This window comes from Podarcis melisellensis (genome assembly GCF_964234715.1).
Source record: "Podarcis melisellensis genome assembly, chromosome: 18".
Lineage (NCBI taxonomy): Eukaryota > Metazoa > Chordata > Lepidosauria > Squamata > Lacertidae > Podarcis > Podarcis melisellensis.
Genome location: NC_138536.1, coordinates 8,637,472 through 8,662,368, shown reverse-complemented (window position 1 = coordinate 8,662,368; position 24,897 = coordinate 8,637,472). Strand labels below are relative to the sequence as shown.

Below are 24,897 nucleotides of genomic sequence, written 5' to 3'. Positions count from 1 at the left end.
TCCTATTGGAAACAATTGTTTTGCGGTAGCACACCAGTGATGCAGCAAAGATACCTTTCAAGTGAGTCAGACTCCCATAGACCAGCACCTCCGCCCCCTTCTCCCCACTGGTCCTCTCCCCGCATTGCTCCAGATTGTTGTCACAGATGGCAGATTTTTGAATGTGTTTCGTTTCCAAGCCTGATTTTCTGAGACGGAAAGATGAGTTCAAGGCTGTTCTATTTCCACTGAATAAATCCACAACCCTTTGCTAATTTCCCCCTCTTCTCTCCCTCGCTTTCTCTCTCTCTCGCTGCCTTTTTTAAAACCACCCAGTTGCTCCTCTGCAGAGATTTGCCCAAATTAACGCTCCCTTTATTCCCCCTTTCCTTACTCCTTTTCATTTATTTCCACACTGTTTCCCCCCAGCGAGTGTACCTTGCTTTGATTAACATTTACTAGCTAGTAACCTTAACTAGACGCTAACTAATGCCTTTCTGTAGATTCCTGTTTTTTGTAACCTGTTGTCCACCCAGAAGCTGACTCTCTAACTAGAACCTTAACCAGCTTTAACCAAATAACATCTCGCCCTATCCTCACCCAGCTGACACTAACTAATCATAATAACTAGGTGGTTTATTTTACCCCTATCCTGAAAACAGGGCACATTCATCTAGGAGGTTTGGGGTGGGAAGAGTATTAGAGACATTTAAACTCTTAAAAAAGAAAGCCGGTTATTTCAGGGCGGACCTGGAGGTTCCAGCGAGATTCCTCTGCTGCAGACATTGATGATGTTTAGCAAGACCGGGGAATGCCAATATTTGGAGATTCTGCAAAGGGGGAGTTTTTTGGACTTGGAAGAATGGGCCGTGCTTTGCAAAACCTGCTCTGTTTTCAGGATCGGAGTAAAACCCTAGAGATCTTCTTACGATAATACATTTCTTGACTGAGATGTGCAGCAATCTCTTGGAAAGCCAGTGGGGGCTGGGAACGGGGGAAGGATCCAGCAATTTTATGAGGAAGGCTTTTTGAACCCAAACCATGAGGAGAACGCCCAGTCCACCCATTTGGACTGGGGTGTTGGGTTCAATGCTGGATGTCCAGTTCGACCCATCCTCCAAGGATAACAGTGCCTCTGAGCACGTGGAAAGTGGCTCACCTTGTTGTCCCATGGTTTGTAGGAAGCTGCCTCTTTCCAAGTCAGTCTGCTTACCCACCCGGGCCATTGTTCTGTGCTCAGACTGGCAGCAGCTCAGAGTTTAGTGCAGCGAAGGGTTCCTTTTAAGCAGAGATTGGACCTGGGACCTTCTGCAGTCAAAGCACGTGTCCTGTGACGAAAAGCTGCCGTTTTATAACATTGCCCAGAATTGTCTGATTGGCAGAGGCCTTTCCTATTTAACTGCTTCCTGACCCGTAGTTGTTGACCAGTGAGATGACCAATATGGAACCTGGGACATTCTACCTGCCAAGCAGCCGCACTAGACCATCAGGTGTTGGCTCCTCCCCCTTGATGCTTTCTTGGGCGACCAATGGCGTCCGCAGCTGTTGCCTTCCTGATTGGCCAAAGTGAACATGAAATCATCCATTCAGAATTTTAAGTGCCGTATTTTTAGCTCTATAAGATGCACCAGACCACAAGACGCCCCTAGTTTTTGGAGGAGGAAAACAAGAAAAAAATATTCTGAATCTCAGAAGCCAGAACAGCAAGAGGGATCGCTGTGCAGTGAAAGCAGCAATCCCTCTTGCTGTTCCGGCTTCTGGGATAGCTGTGCAGCCTGCATTCGCTCCATAAGACGCACACACATTTCCCCTTACTTTTTAGGAGGGAAAAAGTGAGTCTTATAGAGCAAAAAATACGGTACTTCTACATCTCTCAGCCCACTCAAAATAGGACAGCGTTAGAGATTCTCCAAACCTTCCTTCTCCTTAGGATCCTTTCTCCCACTGGCACATCCAGGGAAACGAAAAACAAAAAAACTCCCACTATTTTCCTCCCCGCTCGTTTTCACTTCTGTTTTTTTTCCTTTTTTCTTTCGTTTTTCCTTGCAGAAGGTACTCCGATCCGAGGTAAGAAAACACCCTGCGCACACTCACACAAAACACCTGTCCCACACGGCGCTCTCACTTTCCCTGCTAGCCTATTTGCCACCTCAACCTCTCGATTATAACCAGTTCTTGTTCCGTGTTAGTTGTGTGATTTTTTATTTTTTTAAATATATATATATATATATATATATATATTAACAACAATCTTGGAGTTTTGTCAGCCTTTCACTGTTGTGGGTGTTTATTTACTGTCCTGCCTCTTGTCCTGTCTTCTGTGACTCCTCCCCCCCATTTATTTCCTCCCCTCAATTCTGCATTTATTTTCAATACGTGTATAATTCTCTTTCTTCCTTGGCTGGCTGAATGGAACGGGCCACTGTGTCTGTCGGGGGCCAGGGGAGGAAGACTTCCCAAGCTCCCGGCCACACTTGCAATTTATGACATAGCGCCAAGAAGCACCGAAGGTGTATTTCTGGTTTTCCTTGTGGTTCCTAATACTATTATAAAATCACTCCTGTTATTAATTCATTTCTCCTTCACAGTCCACAAAAGTGGTAAGGTTTCATTTGAACCCGAAACGGTTGTGAATTGGGAAATTAATGCAATTGTATTTGTATTTTCTGGTAAAAATGGAGAGGGGGGAGGAGGAGGAAAATATATCTTAAATGTCTTAAGAGAAGCGCTGATCAGACCAAAGATAATAATTTACCTCTGGATAGCCTACAGTGTTCCTCTTCCACTGTTGGTCTCTAGCAACAGTGCCTCTGAGCATGGAGGGTCTGTTTCACCATAGATAGACTCATCCTTTTGTGGGGTCTTGGACAGAGGTCTGTAAAGCTAGGGAATAGAGGGTGAAGAATATGGACAAAGAGGATATTTATCCTCTTCCTCTCCAGGAGTGACCAGCACCACCTGCTTTCTCTGCTGCCTCTGCCAATTTTGTGGTGACGTTAGAGGGTTAGCCTGAGCCAAGAGAGCTCATTATAAGCCTTTGAATTTGTGTGACACCTCTTAGTCTGCTGGCTCGCTTTTTTCTAGATGGAGAGCTCGGTTTATGCAAATTCCTGCATCGGGCTGCAGTCTGGCATGCACATAGCACTAAGCACTGTGTTCACGACTGTCTGGTTTGCATACTCCTCAACCCCCGTCTCTTTCCCGGAGGGGATTGCAAACATCTGTTTCCAGTTTGAACTCACTGCACAGTTAGTTGGCAAGATGTCTGAGCCAGGGCAGAGTGTGGCAAGCGTTCATTTTAATGATGGTTTGTTGAAACTTTAGGCACTGGTTGGTGCCCCTGGCTTGCCCAGATAAACCATAGTTGCCGCTAAACTAACCATGATTAACACTAACTACACTTCCCAAGTCCAAACTTTGGAACACGTAAACCATGGTTAACACTAACCACACTTCCAAGGTCCAAACTATGGAACACATAAACCATGGTTAACACTAACCACAGTTCCCAGGTCTAAACTATGGAACACGTAAACCATGGTTAACACTAACCACACTTCCCAGGTCCAAACTTTGGAACACGTAAACCATGGTTAACACTAATCACAGTTCCCAGGTCTAAACTATGGAACACATAAACCATGGTTAACACTAACCACACTTCCCAGGTCCAAACTTTTGAACACATAAACCATGGTTAACACTAACCACACTTCCTGGATCCAAACTCTGGAGTAGATAAACCATGGTTAACATTAACCACCGTTTCCAGGTCTGGTGTTCAGAGCAGATAAACCATAGTTAGCATTAACAACTTTTCTCAGGTCCAACAATCGAAACATGCATCTGCGCCAGAGGAGGAGAGGGAGCTTGAGAATCGTATGCTGGCTGGGAGAGCCATAATGTAAGATGATAGATAGATAGATAGATAGATAGATAGATAGATGATAGATAGAAGAGCTATCGATGGTGGGAGAAGAATGAATAATGTGAACCAAGCCCATGTCCACAAATGGCTACCACTTCTCACCCATGACCTATGCTATGTGAACAAGAGCATGCTGGGGTCGCAATCCTGCGTGCCCTTACTAGCGAGTAAGTCCCACTGAGCCCAGCTGGTGAGTAAGCCTCAGGGCGCCGCTTTTGGGTAAGACGAAGAAGCACCGAGTGAGCGCTGGAAGCGTTGAGCTGCGATGGAGAGGGAAGTGGGGAAGAGGTTGCCCTTTCCCTCCTGGGCTGCTGGTCCTCTGAACTAACACGTTTCCCTTCCTCTCCCTGCTCCCGTTTCCAGGTGGCCTTCAGATCGAAAGCAGCGAAGAGACCGACCAGGGGAAGTACGAGTGCGTGGCCAGCAACAGCGCCGGCGTGCGCTACTCCTCACCCGCAAACCTATATGTGAGAGGTAGGGAACGCCGTGACTCGCAAGAGTGGCAAATGCCGTCCTCTCCAAATTCCTCTCCCCCCCCCCAGCCTACACGTGTGCAGAGACGCACACACACTTCTGAAGGCTTCTGTTTTTTGCTGCGTTTCTCGTTTTCTCAAGACCCAGAAGGTGTTTGGGGTGGGTTGAAAAGTCCGTATCGGAGACAAATGGGTGGCCCAGAGCCTGGCTGGACATTGGAGAGACCCAACTGTTTGGGAATATGCACTGGGGAGCAGGAGGAAATGTCTGATATATGGGTCTGCGCCTACACTTCAGGAGGCCTCCGGCTAACAACTGGCTCAGTTTCCCCACTTTTTCCAACCAACACTAGGGCATGCCAAGGGGCGGTCTCGAACCTGGAGCTGCCCCTGTAAATATCCCACACCAACCCGAACTACATATGTCATTCCTGCTTTGCAGCGGGTTGGGATGAATGACCCTTTAGGTCCCGACTCTTGTGAGTTTGCATGGACTGCGCCAGCGGAGGGAGTGTTTGGGTGTGCAATTGCCCCGAGCAAGGAGCTGTCGCCCTGCCCTTATTTCTAAACTCTTGTGTTTTTCTCTCTAGCCCGCCTAAAAATATACCTTGCTCTTTCGGTTCCCCCTGTCAAATAAAAGTTTTTTTCCCTACCACCATTGTGGTAGCCAATACTTATGGGCTGGTCCTGAGCCTCTCCGCCATTTAGACATTATTTCTGGGCCAATTGGCTCAGCCAAACTGGCATGGGACTGCAAGAAATGAGAGAGGCAAGTCTCTCAAGGCCATCTTTTAAGACACTCACACATTCCTGGACCCTTCCTCTCGGGATTCTGGGAATTGTACTCTACCCAGAAGGAGGGGGCAGGGGTGCCAAAAGTACTGGAATTCCCACAAATCCTCACCCGCCAAGATGTAAACCAGTTGTTAAAGCTGGTCCATGTTTGCGGTGTGGGTCAGCCTTTCCCTGATAATTCGGATTTGGTTTGTAATGCGGCCATCCTCCTTTTTTCCTCCCTTGAGGCCGGAGGTACATCCTTATTTATTTATTCCTGTACATCACCTTTAAGGGGCGCTGTGGGTTAAACCACAAAGCCTAGGACTTGCCAATCAGAAGGTCGGCGGTTCGATTCCCCGCTACGGGGTGAGCTCCCGTTGCTCGGTCCCTGCTCCTGCCAACTTAGCAGTTCGAAAGCACATCAAAGTGCAAGTAAATAAATAGATACCACTCCAGTGGGAAGATAAACGGCGTTTCCGTGCGCTGCTCTAGTTCGCCAGAAGCGGCTTAGTCCTGCTGGCCACATGACCCGGAAGGTGTACACTGGCTCCCTCAGCCAACAAAGCGAGATGAGCGCCGCAACCCCAGAGTCGGCCACGACTGGACCTAATGGTCAGGGGTCCCTTTACCTTTAACTTTACATCACCTTTGCCAACCTGGTTCCTCTAGACCAGCCTTTCTCAACCTGTGGGTCCCCATATGTTGTTGGACTACAACTCCCATCACCCCTAGCTAGCAAGGCCAGAGCTCAGGGATGATGGGAGTTGTATTCCAACCACATCTGGGGACCCACAGGTTGAGAACCGCTGCTAGACTACAGTAAACAGTAATGTCTGGAGCGCACCAAGTTGGTGATGGATGCCGTAAAGGAATGTTTTAAGGAGAGTTGTGCAGTCCCGCCACAGAATTATGATCAAACACCTGACCTTTCAAGCCGTCCCAACAACAGCACCCCACTTAAAAAAAAAGGGAACCCCTTTTCATATGTGATTCCTTGAGCCACCTAGCAAAAGCCCAGGATCTGACCCTGTCAGGTGCTTAGACAAAATCGTGCACAAACACAACACCGTGTGCGAAGGGATGATAAAACCCCCTAAAAGACGTGTTTCAGAGTCTACATCCGTGTTCCTTGGGTCTCCAGTTGCTGTTGTGCTACAGACACACCAACTGCAGCCAGTTGTCATCAAAGATGATGGGGAATTGTGGTCCATCAGCACCTTAGGGCCCAAGGTGAGAGAGCTGTGGTCTTGGTGAGGTTCAGACGGCTGCACGAATCAGGTGGCGTTGGGGTTCTTGGAAGGCCCCTGCCCCAAATGGCCAGAAGTGACCTGTTCACCACCATCAGAGTATAGAGTCTCACGGTGCAGCCAGAGGTCTCCCAAGCCCCAGCCCTCATAGGCTCACGCCGTTCCGTCAAGGCTTGACAAACTCCCCTTTTGGGGAATGTTTTTGGAAGCCTGGGCACACACAAAATGGGTCTTCGCCGTCTCTGATCAGAAGGGCGCACTCATCAACAGAGGTGGGGCGCGTGGGGGGGTGCCTCTTGCAGTTATTGTGAAGAGATAGGCTGCGACACTTTTTCTTCCTCTTTCCAGTCTGATGTCAGGTGCACAAAAATTAAAATAACTTTCTGTATCAATGACTTGCCAAACCGCACATCCCTTTCAAACTATGGATTCTGGAAGCTGTGGCCGTCCTAGATATCTCCTAGGAGTACACCTTCCGTCATCTCCTAAGCATAGGTTTCCCCAGCCTCCCACTAGATACCCGATAAGCCTCCTTGTTTTCACTACCTGGGACAATGAGGTTGTTGGCGTCTCTGCTATGGACCAGTCCATGGCTTCATGCACCACAGTAGATCAAAAGCTATATAGGCCTTTAGAAATTTCAATGTCTAACAGTAAAGTGACCTCTTTTTCCAGTCTGCTTGGGGCCACATGCCTGATAACACTGCTTATTTTCTGGGTTTTGTGTGTGTGTGTGTGTTTTTTTTACACCCAAGCTAAATTTTTTAAGGAGGCTTTTGTCTTTGTTTGCTGTTGTTACTGTTGATGTTGTGGCCCAATGACAAAAAAATGAGAAATGATGTCTGTTGCCTCCATTGTTGATGCAACCAGCAACGTAGAGCGTAACATCTGGTGCTGTGCTGAAGGAAATGTTTCTCAGAGTTTTTGTGCCATGGGTGAAATCTCCTCAGGCCTCGAGGGCCGAGCTCACATGATCCAAGACTCATGTGGGTTTGTCCCTTCCGTCGTGGGTCTTGTCTGGGGGTGAGAATTTTAACCTGCCACAGTTCAGAAATTGGGAGCTTTCTCTTGCCCCATTTGTTCAATTTGGTTGCTTAATTTTGTGTAAAAACGCTTCATTCTTCCCCTACAAAGCTGGGATGGTTTGGCCCACTCAGTCATGGAAAATGTTGGAGCGGTGAACGATGGTAACCATGTCAGTCCATCCAAAAAAAGCAATCCAAAACCCGATACCTTGGGGGGGGGGGCTGGCCAAAGTGTCAGAAAAGTGGCCAAATTTACGAGTTCCTTTTTGTCCTGAAATCTAGACAGAGCTCATTCTCCCCAATATCAATGCTTTGTGTTGTTGTTTGCTCAGCACTACGCAGTAGCGACACCTGGTGGGGTAATACCAGCATTGCATGATATTACAACACCCGCCCAACCTGTTCCCTCACCTCCTAGGAATCCAGAAAAGAAATGATTTGAAAAATGAGCTCTTTCCAAGTACAGAATAGTCACTGAATGATGCAGGTTGCGCAGGCTCCCTCCGGAGCTGCTTACTGTTTCAAACCCAGCTTTGGAAAGCCACAGGTGTGGCGCATGTGTTTACGGAGACATCTGTTTGGGTTCAAAACGTAAGATCTTCCATAGAGTCAGGCAGCACCTCGCATCGTAGATGGGGCGAAAGAAGCTCACCTTGGGAGTTCACCTGGACAACGGAGCGCTCTCTCTAATAATTTCTGCTTCCTTATTGTATTTTACGATTATCGCGCAAAGGGGAGAAATGGTTTGGATTGTGTGACTGGGGCCTTACCAGTATTAGCATTATTTTCCTTTTCTTTCATTATTTCCAAAGAGCCTTGAACATGATTGCGGGGTTTATGGTTGATGTTTCCCCCTCCTCCCAATTTTTCAAACTGTTTCTCCCATAATATGCTTTTATCCCCTCCCAAAAAGGGAATTTCAGGTGCACAGAGTAGGGCGTTTGCACCGTTTGGTTTCCTCCCCATTTCTGCCCTTTTCCTGTCGTCGTTAGTAATTTTAACAACCATAGGGAACTTCCTTCCACCCCCACCCCTTTCATGTCTGAATGAGTTTGGATGGAGAGGGGAGGAGCCTGTGTTGGAAGGGGCGGGGCTTTAAGGCATGTCTGAATGGGCGCTGGGAAATCGGTTTGGCAGCTTCACAGGAAGCCAGAAGTACGGGAAACAGCATCCTTTTTTTAAGAATAAAAAAGAGCCCCCAAATATTCCAAGGGTTGAATTGCGAGCCTCAGTTCTCTTACCTGGTGAATGGGTCCAGGGAGACAGACGCGACGCTTCTATCCAGGTGCAACTCACCTGGATTGGCACAGGGTTGCGGGGACAGGATTGCACCGCCTCCGTTCCCCTGCAGTTCCCATGAAGACATGCCTTGGAGGGGTTTTCGAGGGCACCTCAAAATATTCGGGCGGGCGGCTGGAACTTCCCGGACGACGACTGACAGTGCCAAGGTGGAAACGGAGTAGAAGACATCCTTTGTTTTGTTTTGTTTGGGATGCCATGCTGTAAATGTTGTTTAACCTCCCTTTCTTTGAGCTACAGGGGCTTTTTGCCAGATCTATGAATGCAGGGTAGAATCCACCGAGGGTTGGGGGGTTTGGGGGAGGGTCTGATGGGGTGCGGGGGGGTCATTCCTGCCGAATTGTCAAGGAAGGGCCATGCTAACACAGGGAGTGGGGTCACGTGGCTAAATGTGGTGGGGGAAGACGGTCGCTGGAAAAAATTAAAAATATATATGGACATTTTGAGATGATATATATTACTTTTTTTAGCTCGATATTTTTATTTTTTTAAGTTAAAAGGCGGAAATGCGAAAGGAAAGGAAAGGAAAGCAATTGAAATTGCAGTTGCCAGCCGTGAAGGCCTTTTTTTACTCTCTCTGTGTTTCCCTTATTTTTCTTCTCTCCTCTTCTCATGTCATTGTGTTCTGCATCAAACCCCTTTAAAACATCCCTCAGAGCTACGAGAAGGTTGGTGTGGTTTTTTTTTTTCCTTTTTTACTTTCTTTACCCACATATTTTTACATTTCTTAATTAAAAAAATAAAAAAAATTAAAAAAGAGAGAAATATATAAATAACCCTATATCTTATTATTGCGATATATATCTTTTTTTTATAAAAAAAAAATTAATAATAAATAACATAAAGATAAAATGGCGAATATATATATATATATGATTGAATATTCTTTTTTTAAAAAAAATTAGAGAAAAAGAAAGAAAATCTCTGCGTTTATATATATATCTATATATATATTTTATATATTAAAAAAAAAAAAGTTGACAAAGCGAGACCCCCCCCCCTCTTCGTTCTCGGGTCTCGTTGGAGATGAGTTGAGTTGCATTGTGGGACGGTGTGAGCAATCTTCTGCATCCGTTCGTTGCATTTCTGTGTGCACTTTTTTCTGTCGTCATGGTTACCTTGCTGTATGGACATTTTGGGCCTGGTCTGCATGACAGGAGAATGTTTACGAAGCAACGATCTTTTGCATGCCGGTCCTTTTCAGTTTTGTTTTGTTTTTTTATTAAATTAATATTATTTCGTTTCTCCCGCCCCACCCCCCCTTTAAATTTTTATGGTTATTTCCGTTCTTTCAAATTGTGTGCGTGAGTGTGCGTGCATGTATATATATATATATACATATATACATATAATTTCAAAGGAACCTTTTTTTTTTTTTTTACGTTATCAGTGGGATTTTTTCCCCCTTTCCCCCCACCCGCAAATTTATTTCTTTTTAAACATTTTGATTTTGGGTTTTTTTTGCTTTTTTTCCGTTTCTCTCTTTTTTTCTTTTTTCTTTTTAAAAAAAACCCCTTCCTTTGTCGGTTTGTCAAGTCGGTTGGTTTCGATCGGTTATGCTGTGCTGTAATTTTATTCCAATTGCATTGTGGAAAAAAGCCAGTGTTCCTGCTTCCCTTTCTTCCACCCCCTCCTCCAAATCTTACCCCCCCAACCCACACCCCTCTGACGATTTAACAACCTCCAGCCCGATAATATTGCAGCCACACAGCTCTAATGCCTGTCTGAGGAACAGCCTCCCGGGACAAGGGGGGGGGGGTCTTAGCTAGACGGTCCCAAAAGGAACTTGAACTTTACATTTCATGGGCTGCTAAAAAGGGAACTTAAGCCTTGCCCTCAAGTTGGCAGAACAACCAGAAGTTTACTTTCCTTAAATTTAATCGCTTCCGGATAACCACCGCACCAAAGTGGTTTTAATCACCCAGAAAAACACACGTGCAAATCATTATGCTCTTGCAAATTTTTGCAGCAGGGGGCCGGTCCACTGTCCCTCAGACCTTGTGGGGGGGGGCGGACTATATTTTGGAAAAAATAGTAATGAACGAATTCCTATGCCCCACCAATAACCCAGAGGTGCGTTTTAAATAAAAGCACACATTCTACTCATGTGAAAACACCAGGCAGGCCCCACAAATAACCCAGAGGTGCATTTTAAATAAAAGCACACATTCTACTCATGATTCCCGGACCGTCCGCGCGCCAGATTTGGCAGGCGATTGGGCCAGATCCAGCCCCTGGGCCTTAGTTTGCCTATCCATGGTCAAGACTGCATTGCAGAGGGTTGGGCGGGATGAACCCCCTACCTGTGTCATCTAATGATGACTCTGTCTGCAAAGGTTGCGAACGTTTAAAGTAAGCCGATAAACGTCTCTTTCAGCGCCCTGCTTGAAAGTACGTCGCAGCAGGAGGATTAAAGAATTCTCTTTTAAAGCTTCAGCTAAACCGCTGGTTATTCTCAAGATCCCCCACAAAGTGCCTGGGCTTCCACACAGAACAAAATCGCCTTCTGAGACTTTGCTCCAGGGATGAAGAGCCTGTGTGGCCCTCCGAAATATTGGTGGACTACAATGCCCATCATCCCTGACGGTTGGCCATGTTGGCTGAGGCAGGCGGCATCTAATAAGGACCACTTTCCTGCCATTTTTAGTTCAGGGCTGGGTTACCTGTCACACCCTGGGCTCCTTTTCCTATTTAGAATTTATATGCCACTCGGTTTACAATAAATGTTTAAAGGATCAGTGGAGACTGTCGAAAGCTTCCAAAGGGATTAGGATCAACAGCGAAACAGATTAAAATCACATTATTTATTTGACAAAATTAACTTTGCCTCCCTGGGTGAGAACCAGAAATCTGGGAAGTGCAGTTTGTTGAGGGTGCTGAGCCTTGTTTGGAGAGCCCCTCAGAGCGCTATAGTTCTCAGAGCAAGCCATCAAGAATAGGGGGGTCTCCTTACAATTTAAAATATATAGTGCAGATGGAGACAAAGTCCTGCTAGGAGTAAACCAGTTCAAAGCGACATTCAAATTACTTGTCTCGGTAGGCCTGCCTGAGCAAAGTTTTCAACAGGACCAAGAAAGAAGCAGCACGAAGGCCTTTGTCTAATATCAAGTAGTAGAGAGTTCCAGAGAGTAATCCACCCTGATGGACTTTCTTATGTGACTGAGATGAGTGCCACATGAATACCCCTGGAAACCATCTGGATATTTTTGGATATTTTGGATATTTTTAAAGCTAAACTTTGAAATCCTTTGTATTTGCGGGATGGAATCATCATAGGGTATAGATTACTGCAATGTGTTATATGTAGGGCTACCTCTGAAGACGATTCAAAAACTTCAGCTAATGCAAAATTCAGTTGCCAGGTTGCTCACTGGAGCAAGACAGTTTGAGCATATTAGGTCTGACTGCACTGGCTACCAATTCATTTCTGGGCCCAATTCAAAGTGCTGGTACTGACCTATAAAGCCTTAAACGGCTCAGGACCACAACACTTCCAGGACCGCCTCTTTCAGTATCAACCAACCTGGACCCTGACATCAACCTCTTGTGCCTCCTCCTCAAGAGGTCCAGAAGGTGGCAACACAAGAACAGGGCCTTCTCTGCAGTGGCTCCCCATCTGTGGAATGCTCTTCCCAAGGAAGTTCGCCTGGCGCCTTGATTATACACCTTTGGGCTCCAGGCGAAAATATTCATCTTCAACCAGGCCTTTGGTTGACTGACATTCAATGCCCTTTTAAAATGTGTTGGGAGGAGGTTACTGGGTTTTTCTTGTTTGTTTTTTCGTTATTATTATGTAGTATGTCTTTGGGGGGGGCGGGGGGGCTGTTGTCTAAACCACAGAGCCTCTTGGGCTTGCCAATCAGAAGGTCGGCAGTTCGAATCCCTGTAATGGAGTGAGCTCCCATTGCTTGGTCCCTGCTCCTGCCAACCTAGCAGTTCGAAAGCACATCAAAGTGCAAGTAGATAAATAGGTACAGGAAGGTTAACGGCGTTTCCGTGCGCTGCTCTGGTTCGCCAGAAGCGGCTTAGTCCTGCTGGGCACATGACCCGGAAGCTGTACGCCGGCTCCCTTGGCCAGTAAAGTGAGATGAGCGCCGCAACCCCAGAGTCGGCCACGAGTGGCCCTAACGGTTAGGGGTCCCTTTACCTTTATGTCTTTTTTATATCATGATTTTATGTTGTGAACCGCCCTGAGACATGCAGGTATAGGGCAGTATACAAATTTAATTAATTAATTAATTAATTAATTAATTAATTAATTAATTAAATGCACCACCCCATACACACTTCAGACAGCATCGGTTTGATAAGACTCCCCATTGCAAACTTTTGAAGAGTGCTGCTACTGCTGCTAATAAATGGCTCTCTGACTGACACACACACACACATACGTATTCCGGCATTCCCAAATCTCCCCCCACCCACCCCAAAAAACCCCACCCCTCTTCTATATACTCCTATTTCCTTAATTATGACAAAGATGACAGCCTTATAAAACCCAGTGGGCAAGTTCCTAATGTGCAGGTATTAAAGCTGTGTGGTCGATCTGTTTGTGTATTTATTTATTGAGAAATCCGGTGCAGCTTTGACAGTTATCTGTCTCATTATTATTTCCTCTCTCTTCTACTTTCGCTTTCTCTTCCTCTCTCTTTCATTCTTTCTCTCTCTCTCTCTCTCTCTCTTTCTCTCTCTGTCTGTCTTTCTCTAAAGATGCTGGTATTTCTATGCTCAAGAACGCCTGGGTGCTGGCGCTTTTACATGCACACACTTCATCCTTTCAGAGATGCTCCCCTCGCTTCTGGGGTTCGGGGGAGGGCGTGTGCCTCACCCCAGAACGCCCAAAAGCAGGGGATCCAGAGTATGGATCTGAACTCCAGTTTCTGGGTATCCACAATCTTCCCAGAAGAATCCCTAGATAGACATTTGATCTGGACCAGCGTAGCTCATCCAATGTTCTCATGAAACAATAGAGGTTTCTTCCTTGCACCCCACTTGCATCCTTGACCCCACTTGCCCTTTCCTCTGGAGATTAATTAGCAAGGCTTCACTCAGTGTCCTCTTGACTGGGTTTTGCAAATGATTACCGCAGCTAGAGGACAGGGTGAGCTTGCAAGTCAATGTGAGCTACCTTTCAGGCAAGTCTCAAGACTCAGTTGTGGTCCAAAATCTCTGCAGGGCAGCAATCTGGTGATGGCTGCCGTAGGGCTTCGAGGCAGCAATAACCCCCTGGAGTTAGTCTGCAAACGTGTGAGAAATGTGGAAAATAAATGAAATATATAGGGCCAGATCCCAGGCTTACAGTGGTACCTCGCAAGACGGAATTAATTCGTTCCGCGAGTTTTTTCGTCTTGCGAATTTTTCGTCTTGCGAAGCACGGATTCCCATAGGAATGCATTGAAAATCATTCCCATAGGAATGCATTGAAAATCATTCCCATAGGAATGCATTGAACGTTTTCGTCTTGCCAAGCAAGCCCATAAGGAAATTCGTCTTGCGAAGCAACTCAAAAAACGAAAAACTCTTTCGTCTTGCGAGTTTTTCGTCTTACGAGGCATTCGTCTTGCAAGGTACCACTGTAGTTGAAATTGGGTCTTGTCAAAAGCTATGGGGCAAGAGTAATCTTGGCTTGGGTTTGGTCCTGCCTGGAGCAGACCCCGGCTAATTAACGACCTAAGTAATGTAGGACAGCTAACTCCAATGAGTCTACTCTGAGTAGGACTTAGTTGGATGAAACCCTTGACGTTTAAGCCCCCGCTTATTTCGGTGGGAACTTAAGCACAGCTGACTTGTTCCGAATCCAACAGGTGGATGGAGCTTGCAGTGTAAAATATTTTGAGGCGAGGGACTGACATACCTTGTGCTAGAGTAAGGGGTTAAGGCTACAGTGCTGACCAAGTGAGGACAGGAATTTGAGAAGGCCAAACCTGCATGAAGATTATTTTGTTGGTATGTCAACATCTCCCATTCCTAAAAAATAAAAAATAAAAAGCAGGAACATGAATTTTGCGGTCTGAGAACTTCCCTGCCCTATGGATTCCTCCACTGGGATTTCTTCCCACAGAGTAGTGTAGTTTGTTTGGGGTTTTTTTTAGTCTTCCCCACATAAAAGTCCTCAGAGAGTTATCAGAGGTCCTCAGTTTTTAAGCTCGTCTTCAAAGATACCATTCATTAACTTGCCCTGGTCCTTCAGGGGAGAGTCAAGCATCTTCATATAACATCATTGGGGAGGCCGCTTGAGGGTAGAAAGTTTTGAAAAACACCACCTGTGGAGGAAGGACCATTCAAGGATAACCTGCCCATTGTAGGAGAACAGGTGTACTTGAAAACCTTGGGCATCTTCAATTCCGGTGGGGTATAAACCAGCCAGGCCCGTTACGGAAAAAACAACACGCATGTTCTGTAACATGCCTATGAAAAATCAAGCAAAAAAAATCAAGTCCATGGCCTACAGTGAGTAGAACAAACTCGGCCCTCCAGATGTTTTGGGACTACAATTCCCATCATCCCTGACCACTGGTCCTGTTAGCTTGGGATGATGGGAGTTGTAGTCCCAAAACATCTGGAGGGCCGAGTTTGCCTATGCCTGGAGTATAATGTCTGGGTGGCCACTGTGAGACCGAGATGCTGGACTATTCGGGCCCTGATCCAGCTGTGATCATCTTTGGGCTCTTGCAGTAATAACCAAACCGTCTTCAGGATATCAAAGCTTTGGGGGTGACCATATCTCAGTATTTCACTGCTGTGGACATTTCAGAACACATTGATGTGACATTAGCATTCAGTGTGGCAAAGCTACATTAAGAGGTTGCTTGGTTATTACTGCAATTCTCTCATCCATAGGCTTCCTCTTTGTAAAGTTATTGATTCCCCCCCCCCCATACCTGTGTTCCAGATTTAGTCCCTTGAATTTATTTACTCTTTTGGCATGACACCTTTTGCTCTCCCCACCCCCCGCCCGAGTTCTCAGTATTAATTGCTTTGATGTAGGGAGGGTTGGAGGGACACAGGTGGCGCTGTGGTCTAAACCACTGAGCCTCTTGGGCTTGCCGATCAGAAGGTCGGCGGTTCGAATCCCCGCGACGGGGTGAGCTCCCGTTGCTCGGTCCCTGCTCCTGCCAACCTAGCAGTTTGAAAGCACGTCAAAGTGCAAGTAGATAAATAGGTACCACTCCGGTGGGAAGGTAAACGGCGTTTCCGTGCGCTGCTCTGGTTTCGCCAGAAGCGGCTTAGTCATGCTGGCCACATGACCCGGAAAAACTGCGGACAAACGCCGGCTCCCTCGACCAGTAAAGCGAGATGAGCGCCGCAACCCCAGAGTCGTCTGCGACTGGATTTAACTGTCAGGGGGCCCTTTACCTTTTTTCTTTTTTTTTTAAGGGAGTGTTAGGTTGGGTTTTTTTTTTTTTGCAGGGTGCATCTCTTTAAACATCCCCCACACACACACACCCCACTGAGGAATTACCCACTCCCACCTCACCTGCAAACAAGGGACACCAGGGAGGTATCTAGAATACAGAAAGTAAGGGAAAACTTTGCCGGTTATGGGTTGTCTTCAGTGTCAGTCCTACTCAGAGCAGAGCTGCTGAAATTAAAGGACACAGCTAACCATTAACTGTTGTAGGTCTACTCTTGAGTAGGATTTAGTTGGGTGCAAGCCATCCCTCCAGCTTTCTACCCTGATCTCTGGAACTCAGGGTGAGAGATCTGTCTCTTGCAGTATTATTTATTAAAATTCAGTCATCTCCACATTTGCATTGAAAGAGAGAGAGAAAGAAAGAGAGAGAGAATGAAAGAAAGAAAGAGAATTGGTTGCGGGGTAAGTGGAATGCCCCCTGCTATTTTTGGAAAGCCTGCTACTTTTAAAATCTGTATGATCTGAGCCGAAAAGATGCTGAACAAAACGAGAATCAGTTAAATTAACACTCTGTTTCTGCAGAAGGATTTCTCAAGAGTTTCAGGGAAGTATATGCCTTAAGACCAAATTACTTGCTGCAGGAACACTGTGCTATTTGTGATTTCGAAATCCTCTGCCTGCTTTTGTCTTATGCCTTTTTGCATTGCTGTTCTCTTTCTTTTTAAGGGGGTGGGTGGGGAATTTGGATTACACCTTGTCACACACACGGCAGACGAAAAAACAAAACAAAACAACAACCACAATTTTTAACAAATGCCACCCTTAATTTGGGGGGTGTCGATCGGAGCATCCGGCCGGGATCCAATTTGGCTTCCGAATGATCCCATTTGCCCGTCGTGCAAAATGAACCAACCGATTCACTAAAAAGGAAACCAGCTGAACAACCAAATTGGGGTGGGTGTTTAGAACAATTCCCGTGAGTTGCTGTATTTGGTTAGCCAACACGCTAAATTGTTTAAGGGGGAAGGAAAGAAACCCATCGTTTTGGGGGGTAAGGGGTAAATAATTCCACTCATACCCTGCTTATGACAGGCAACATAGCCGAAATTTGCATCTAGGGGGAGACGAAAGGAAGAAGGAGCAGAGAGGTACCCACAAATCACCTGTTTGAGAAGGGACGGGACAGGTGTAATCTAATATTCACTACAAATATGTATATCAAGGCTGCACATTATTTTGCCCCCCCTTTCCTCCCCCCCTCCTCATTTTGGAGTAAGACAGAACGGACTACTCCTCTGTCTTGCCCAAAATGGTAATAATGTCCGCCTTCTCACCTCATTCGGAGATATGGGCTTGCTGGGTGTCAAAATGTTTTAAGACCATTTCGGTTTCCTTTGGTGCTTTCTCAACCAGTCACCCTTCAGTTTTGATTTGGTGTTCTTTTGGTTTTTTTTTCCGTTGTGTGGTTGTTTTAGTATTTTTTATTTTTTTATTTTGAATTTTATTAAACGTAAAACAAAGCACAATTATTTCCCGCCCGTTCCTTATGTCATTACAATTGCAGTTGACTTCTATTTTACCACGTTTTAATTCCACATGGATTTTTTGTTCTTCTCCTCTCCCCCCGACCCATGACCTTCCCTCCCACCTACCTACCTACCTTTCCCTTCCTGTCTTAATTTTGACTTGATTTTCTACGTGAATCGGGGTTTGAAGCGACGAGAACTCGCCCAAAAGGCTACCCCACCCTCTTCTCCACGTTCCCAACCCTTTACAATCCCTTGCAAATTGTTCCTCTTCCATGGTCAAATCTGGGTGGATCCGGGTCGGGGGGTGAGGGCTGGGCACGGGGGGGGGGGATAAATTATGATCATAAAGCAAAAAAACCAGCAGGGAGACAATGGAATCAGAACTTTCCTTCCAGCATGGGAGTTCGGTCCCAGGGCAGTCTGCAGGGGTCGCCGTTGCCCCACAAAGCTGGACTCTCCGTTCCTCTACAAGCAGGTCTGTAAAAAAACAAAAAATAAAGCTTGCACCCCCCCTTTCTCCCTTCACCCCCTCATGGATCCTTTTGGTTCTCATACAGGTCAAATAAGTAAGGACAGCACAGGGGTTTTTAGAAGCTAACTGGAAACTGTCTCTCCAGAGTCTCAGGCCAAGAGAAGGTCCTCTCAACCTTTATCTCCCCCCCCCCAAAAAAAAATAATGACTTTTTGCACACATAGTGTGTTCTCTGTCACTGAGCTAAACCGCTCCCCTCCCATAAAAGAAAAGCTGTAGAGATAAAATTACAAGCTGCAAGAGCTCTTCTCTTTTCCGGTTCCAGTCTAGCGTAACGTGGCACTTGGCATTGCCTGCACACTAAACTGTAGTTTGGTGCTGCATGACCAAGGCTTGGGCCACCTTAGCAGCATCCTTTTAAACTCAGGGGTCAGCAGGCTTTTTAAGCAGGGGGCCGGTCCCTCAGACCTTGTGGGGGGCCGGACTATATTTTGGGGAAAAAATAATGAACGAATTCCTATGCCCCACATATAACCCAGAGATGCATTTTAAATAAAAGGACACATCCCACTCATGTAAAAACACGCTGATTCCCGGACCGTCCGCAGGCCGGATTTGGCAGGCGATTGGGCTGGATCTGGCCCCCGGGCCTTAGTTTGCCTACCCATGATTTAAAGCAGCGGTTCTCAACCTGTGGGTCCCCAGATGTTGTTGGACTACAACTCCCATCGTCCCTGAGCTCTGGCCTTGCTAGCTAGGGGTGATGGGAGTTGTAGTCCAACAACATCTGGGGACCCACAGGTTGAGAAAGGCTGATTTAAAGGGTTGTGAGGCTTCTTCAAAGAGCCGTGGCTTCTCTCACAAAAGTGGTGGGGGCCATCATTTCTTAAGACCTGCTAAGACTTGTTAGGACGAACTCTCTTCCCATCCTTCCTTCCCATGGAGCTGAAATCCCCTGTGAAAAGATATTGACTGTTAAACCGCTCCTGGAGATGAATTGGGGCCTCCTAACCAACTCTCAGCCTACTTCAGAAACTACATATCCCAGGATTCTTTGGGGGGCAGCCATGATTGCTTAAAGTTGTTTTGATAATGCAGTGTTTCCCAACCTTGTGCCTCCAGCTGTTTTTGAACTACAACTCCCATCATCCCTGACTAGCAAGACCAGTGGCAAGGGATGATGGGAATTGTAGTCCAAAAACAGCTGGAGGCACAAGGTTGGGAAACACTGTGATAATGCTTTAAATGGTGTGAATGTATTCATGCCCGTTTTGAAATAAGCTCGGCTGTCGTTTTGTCCAAACTGGCTAGCGTAAACTCTACCCTGAGAAGCCAAGATCAAACTTTGGATTCTGATCCTGGCTCGTTGGCAGGGCATGAGACACTTAAATCTCGGGGTTAAGGGTTTGAGCCCCGTGTTGGGTGAACGATTCCTGCAATTCTGTTAAAAAAAACAACAACAGTAGTGCCCCCACCCTACAGTGCCCAGATAATCGGGTGCCGTCCAGCTATTTTGGGACTGACGTGAGTTTTATTCATTTGTTTATTTCATAAAACTTACACACCTCTTGATTTAGAAAAAAGAAAAGAAACGTCTAAGCAGTTTACAGAAAGAATCAATCAGTAAAACTACCAGTTAAAAAATACCCCATAGAACCATGGAATTGTAGAGTCCAACCGACTGAGCCTCTTAAAAAACACCTTTTGCCCCAAAAACGCATGTTTTGGGGTGCTATAAGAGCACAGCCCCCCAAAATTGTGTCTTTCGGGCCCACGATCTCGCATGAATCATGTGAGTTGCACAGGAACGCAAACCCAGGAGATGGGTTGGAGGTCTGCAACTCCAAGGAAAAGACCGGAACCGTCTGCTTCCTGTTCTTGACCAGTCATTGTTAATCTTTACCTCCAAACTGGAAACTGGTTAGTTAAACTTGCCAGGGTCACAGGCTACAGTGTGATCCTGACTTCCCCCGCAATAAAACCATAGTTTAAACTAACCACCGTTTGCTGTTTTCAAATGTTAACAGTAAACCATGGTTGGTTTAAACCACAGAGCCTAACCGTCCAGAGCAGTTTAACAGTGGGGAAATAAACCACCTTTGAGCACTCTCAAGATGACAGAGAGCTGAGATGGTGTTGAACCCATATTTTCTGTTTTGTAGTTGTTGTTTTTTATGACACCTTCACTCCAAATGTTCTCTTCCACCTTCCTCTCCCCAGCTTTTGCATAAATATGCTCCCCTTTCCTCCCAGTCAGCCATATGATCATCAGGAGAGGGGAGGGGTATCGTGAATTGTTTCACACTAAATGTGAACGGGGGCCCATTTTCTCTCCCCCCCCATGGGAACATTTCCTTCCTCCCTTCCTTCCCGGCCACTTTGCAAGGAGAGCGCTGAAACGCTCCCTTTATCCTCCTGGCTAACTTGAGAACAACGATTTGGGTTCCCTTCAGACTTCGATTCACAGCACTGGTCTTTCTTTTGAACTATGGTTTACCGGTTTTACTTAATTCTGGTTTGTTCTTTCTTTCCTTTCTCCCTTCTTCCCTTTCTTTCCTTCCCCTGTTTTCCTCCACCCCTCCCCTCGCAAGTGCAAGTCTCCCTTCAGTTCTCCTGTTCTGTTTCCAATTATTATTTAGGTGTGTGTGTTTTTGCATTCATTCCTGCCATTTGTTTTCCACCTGAACGCCGTTTGCTGACCAGATCTGCTCCGTTCAGTTGAATACCTCCCAAGTTTTCTTCCCCTTTGCTTCTTCCCTTGTTACTCCCATCCTTTCCCAAAAACTGGGTTCCCAACCCCACAGAAATTTTTTAAAAAGCTCATTCCTCCTGCCCCTTTTCCTGCCTGCATTCCTTCAACCGGTTCCCTCTCTCGCCACCCCTCTCCCCTTCGTTTTCCAAAGTCCGCCTCTCCATTTTGATTTAAAAAATGGGCTCCATTAAAAAATACCTATTATTTCTCTTAACTGCCACTTTTTGCTGAATTTGGACAGTATCCCAAGCAGATAAGACAATATTTAGTCTCAAAAGGAATAATTTTTTGGGTGGAGAGGCTGAGATTCCCTCACACTCATACTTCCATCTCTCGCGGTGAATCTGTGTCTCTCCAAAGCGTTGTTGGACTACAACTCTCAATCGGCCCCAGCCAGTGGACTCAGGGATGATGGGAATTGTAGTCCAGGAGCGTTTAGAAGGTCGCAGATTGTCATTCCTAGTTAAGATCATGAGCAGAAGCATTTAGATGATAGGCAGATGCCTTGACGCGGGTGGCACTGTGGGTTAAACCACAGAGCCTAGGACTTGCCAATCAGAAGGTCGGCAGTTCAAATCCCCGTGATGGGGTGAGCTCCCGTTGCTCGGTCCTTGCTCCTGCTCACCTAGCAGTTCGAAATCACGTCATAAGTGCAAGTAGATAAATAGGTACCGCTCTGGCGGGAAGGTAAATGGCGTTTCCGTGCGCTGCTCTGGTTCGCCAGAAGCGGCTTAGTCATGCTGGCCACATGACCCGGAAGCTGTACACCGGCTCCCTCGGCCAGTAAAGCGAGATAAGCACCGCAACCCCAGAGTCAGTCACGACTGGACCTAATGGTCAGGGGTCCCTTTACCTTTACCACTGGCTGAAAGAGCCTTGCACTGTTTCAGAGAAGGGGCGTTTCCAGTCCTACCTGGAGATGTCAGGAATTGAATCCAGTCCCAAGATGCTCTCCAGTTGAGGTAGAGCGTTCCTTCCCCTGAACAGATAAGTCTCTTAACCCTCATGGTTAAGAGTAAGAGGGGACGATTTAAATAGGAATATAGGAAGCTGCCTTGTAATAAGCCCACTGTAATGAGTGGAGCATAGCTGTCAACTTACAGATTTGAAAATAAGGGGCCAGCAGCCAAAATAAGGGATTTTCCAGGCACAGGTATATTCAACTTCTGAGCCCCTGCGAGCCAAAGGCAGAAAGCCCAGCCAGCAGCCAAACGAAGCCTCAAGCGGTGGTTCCCACAGCGCAGCAACCCGGCAAAGGGGATGCAGCAAGGAAAACCACGTCACCTCTCCGCTGGGAAGCGCTGAGCAAAGGCGAGTCCCCAGGCAACGCGGCCGATTTGATCGGCACAAGGCATGCAAGCTCCACCCCCCATTCGTTCTTAGACTCCTTATTGGGTGAGCAACGCAGCCAAGCAACACAGTTGGAGCCTCCCTCCTCCCTGGCCGGCAGGGAGGGAGGGAGAGGAGCTGCTTCCTTTGAAACCCAGGAAATTTAAAGGACATCATCAATAAGGGACAGCAGCGGGACACGGCGCTGGGATAAGGGACTTTCCTGCCAAATAAGGGACAGTTGACAGCTATGGAGTGGAGCTTAAGTCTGAATACAACCCAGAGGTTGCAGGAGGGATTACTTTGAAATCTTCATAAAATTGTAAGAAAGGCTTGCTAAATCGGGGGGGGGGGTGTTTCTCTTGCAGAAGGGCCCTGGACATTGCAGGGCCCCCACCCAGAAACCAGTTCCACAGCCTTTAGATCACTGCCCCCACCCACTTCTGGGGCCAGTGAGAGAACAGGAGATTTTCAGAATTCAGAATAAAATAAAATATGGACCCACCCCTGCCTGCTCCCACCCCGCCCTGGAAAAAGTACCCTCTCCTTGCCCTTTTTGCCCCCCCCTCCCCCATTTAAAGGTCTGCAAAGCTTCGTCCTTCCACCTAGGAAGTGCACTGGGCATCCATCCATCCATCCTTTCGTTTGTTTGTTTCCTTTTTCGAAGTTGCCCGTTTCCATGAACTTGTTTTTCCTTCCTCTTATGATTATTATCAATTGTTTTAATATTATTATTATTATTATTATGCCAGGGCTGCGATGTGCCAATGTTAAAACCTACTGCGCATTGGTTCACATCGGCAAGAAAAAAATAACAAAAATGAGTATGCAGCATTTTTAAAAAGTGGGTTTCCCCCCCCCGACCCTTAACCCTTCTCTCTGTCTCTCTCTCTCTCTCTCTCTCTCTCTCTCTCTCTCTCTCTCTCTCTCTCCTGGTCTCTTTTTCTATTTTCCTTCCCCATGTGGGCATTTGCAGTGGCCCACAAACCAGTTCCAATTCTCTCCATTCTCCTTTTTTCCTCCTCCTCCTCCTCCTCCTCCTCCCTGTCTCTGTCTCTCTCTCTCTCCTCCTCCTCCTCCTCTCTCGTTCTCTTCTCTACATTCTTCTCTTTTGCATGATGTTTGTGATTCTGAGAGCTGCATCTATTGATGGAATCATGTCAGATCTTTCAAAGAGGCTTCGTTAGGGTTTCACTGCCCGAAAACCACAAAAATTTCATTAGAGTTTCTCATCTTTTCCCTCTCGCCGGCTCTCGCCTCGCCGCCACGTTCCCTCTCGCCCTGCACTCCTCTGGGTCGCTTCGTGGAGGCGGGGGTGGGGTGAGGACAGGAAATGGGGGGACGACCCCTCACCACCACCACCCAGAGAGGACACCCTTGTGAACTCCCCACTTCCGGTTTGCAGGCTAGATTTTGGCCACCTCCAGAGAACAACCCCCTTTCCCTCCCACCCAGCTCCCAATCCCACCCATTTTTACCTGCCTTAAGTTTTGGGGGGAACTGCTCTGTCCCTCCAGTCTCCCTTAGGAGACATTTCTAGAAAGGACAGGGTTTTTGAGCCCATGCAGATGTTCATTGTAGCCCACATCTGCACCAGATGTTAGGATGGGCAAGTCCTACCAGCCCCTGCAACCAGCATGGCCAATGTCCGAGGTACGGTGGTGTCCAGACTTATTTCAAAGAGGGCCAGATTTGATGAAGTGAAGGGCCGTGAGGGCCAACCAAAGTTCTTGACCTTTTTTAGGATTGCAGTTGGGTTAAAGGATTGAGGTTTTTTACCCTAGGAAATTAACTGCCACAGAGGCCGGATTAAACCGACCAGCGGGCAGGATTAGGCCCCGAAATGGGCTTTGGATGATGGGCATTGTAGTTCTGCAATATCTCAAAGGCTGCAGGTTCCTAATTCCTGAGCCTGAGAAGCATCCTGCTCCATGCAAGAGAGGGAAGAATGCCTCATTTAAAAGAGGCATTTCCTCCTGAGACCAGAAAATGCTTCTTCTTAGCTCAGGGAGGGGTAAGCTGTTCCCCCACGCCAGAGATGTTGTTGAAGCCTATTTCCCATCAGGGGACGGTGGGAGTTTTACTCCAGCGGCATCTGGAGGATCGCAGGCTCGGCAAACAGGGCTGCTGCTTCTTTCCACCAAAGCTCAGTTATGGCACCTCTCAGGTGGGCGCCATTGTAAGAGTACGAGGGAGGCCTTCGTGGTGAGGACTTTCTTCCCTAGAAAAACAGCACTTTCTGCAACCCCTATCCTAATGGGTAGGTGGGTCTTCCTTCCCTTTTGGAAAGTCGACGTGGATGGGCAGGCTACCCTCTCAAGATTGTTGTGGCGGTGCGTGGTTCTGTGTGCGAAAGATGCACCAGTCTCGGCACGTGTGACCTTCTCACTTGAAAATTTGCATTCCCCTTCCCCCCCCCTCTCTCTTTTTCCATTCTTGCTTCCCCTGCCCACCGTTTTGTTTCAAGGGGCGTTGGTCTCTGGAGGGGGCCAATTTAGCTTTGCAAGGGTCCGCTTTGAAAACCTGATTTGAGGGAAGGTCCTCTTCCCTTCGCCGCCTCCGCCGGAAAGGGGCCTTGCCGAAAATGTTGGGGAAGGGGAGTAGAAGGATAGCCCACCCCAACGTACGCAGGGAGGGGGCCCCACCATCCGGAAGTGCCACGCCCAGCTTCTTTTGCTCTCTTAAAGATGAGAAATTGCTAATAAATTTTTGTGTATTTATTTGTGCTGTGAT

At 47.0% G+C, this 24,897-nt stretch overlaps 1 protein-coding gene across 14 annotated transcripts in view; it reads left to right on the top strand.

The window, feature by feature from the left end:
• PTPRS (protein tyrosine phosphatase receptor type S) overlaps nt 1-24,897 on the top strand; it is a 305,911-nt gene that overhangs the window by 178,750 nt on the left and 102,264 nt on the right. For 7 of the 14 annotated variants that reach the window (XM_081895351.1, XM_081895349.1, XM_081895353.1 and 4 more), the window contains one exon: nt 4,271-4,393. In XM_081895351.1, the coding sequence (XP_081751477.1) occupies nt 4,271-4,393 (123 nt within the window). Of the gene's footprint in view, nt 1-4,270; nt 4,394-9,384; nt 9,397-24,897 lie in introns of all 14 variants that reach the window. The other 7 variants (XM_081895354.1, XM_081895352.1, XM_081895344.1 and 4 more) reach the window with 2 other exon arrangements.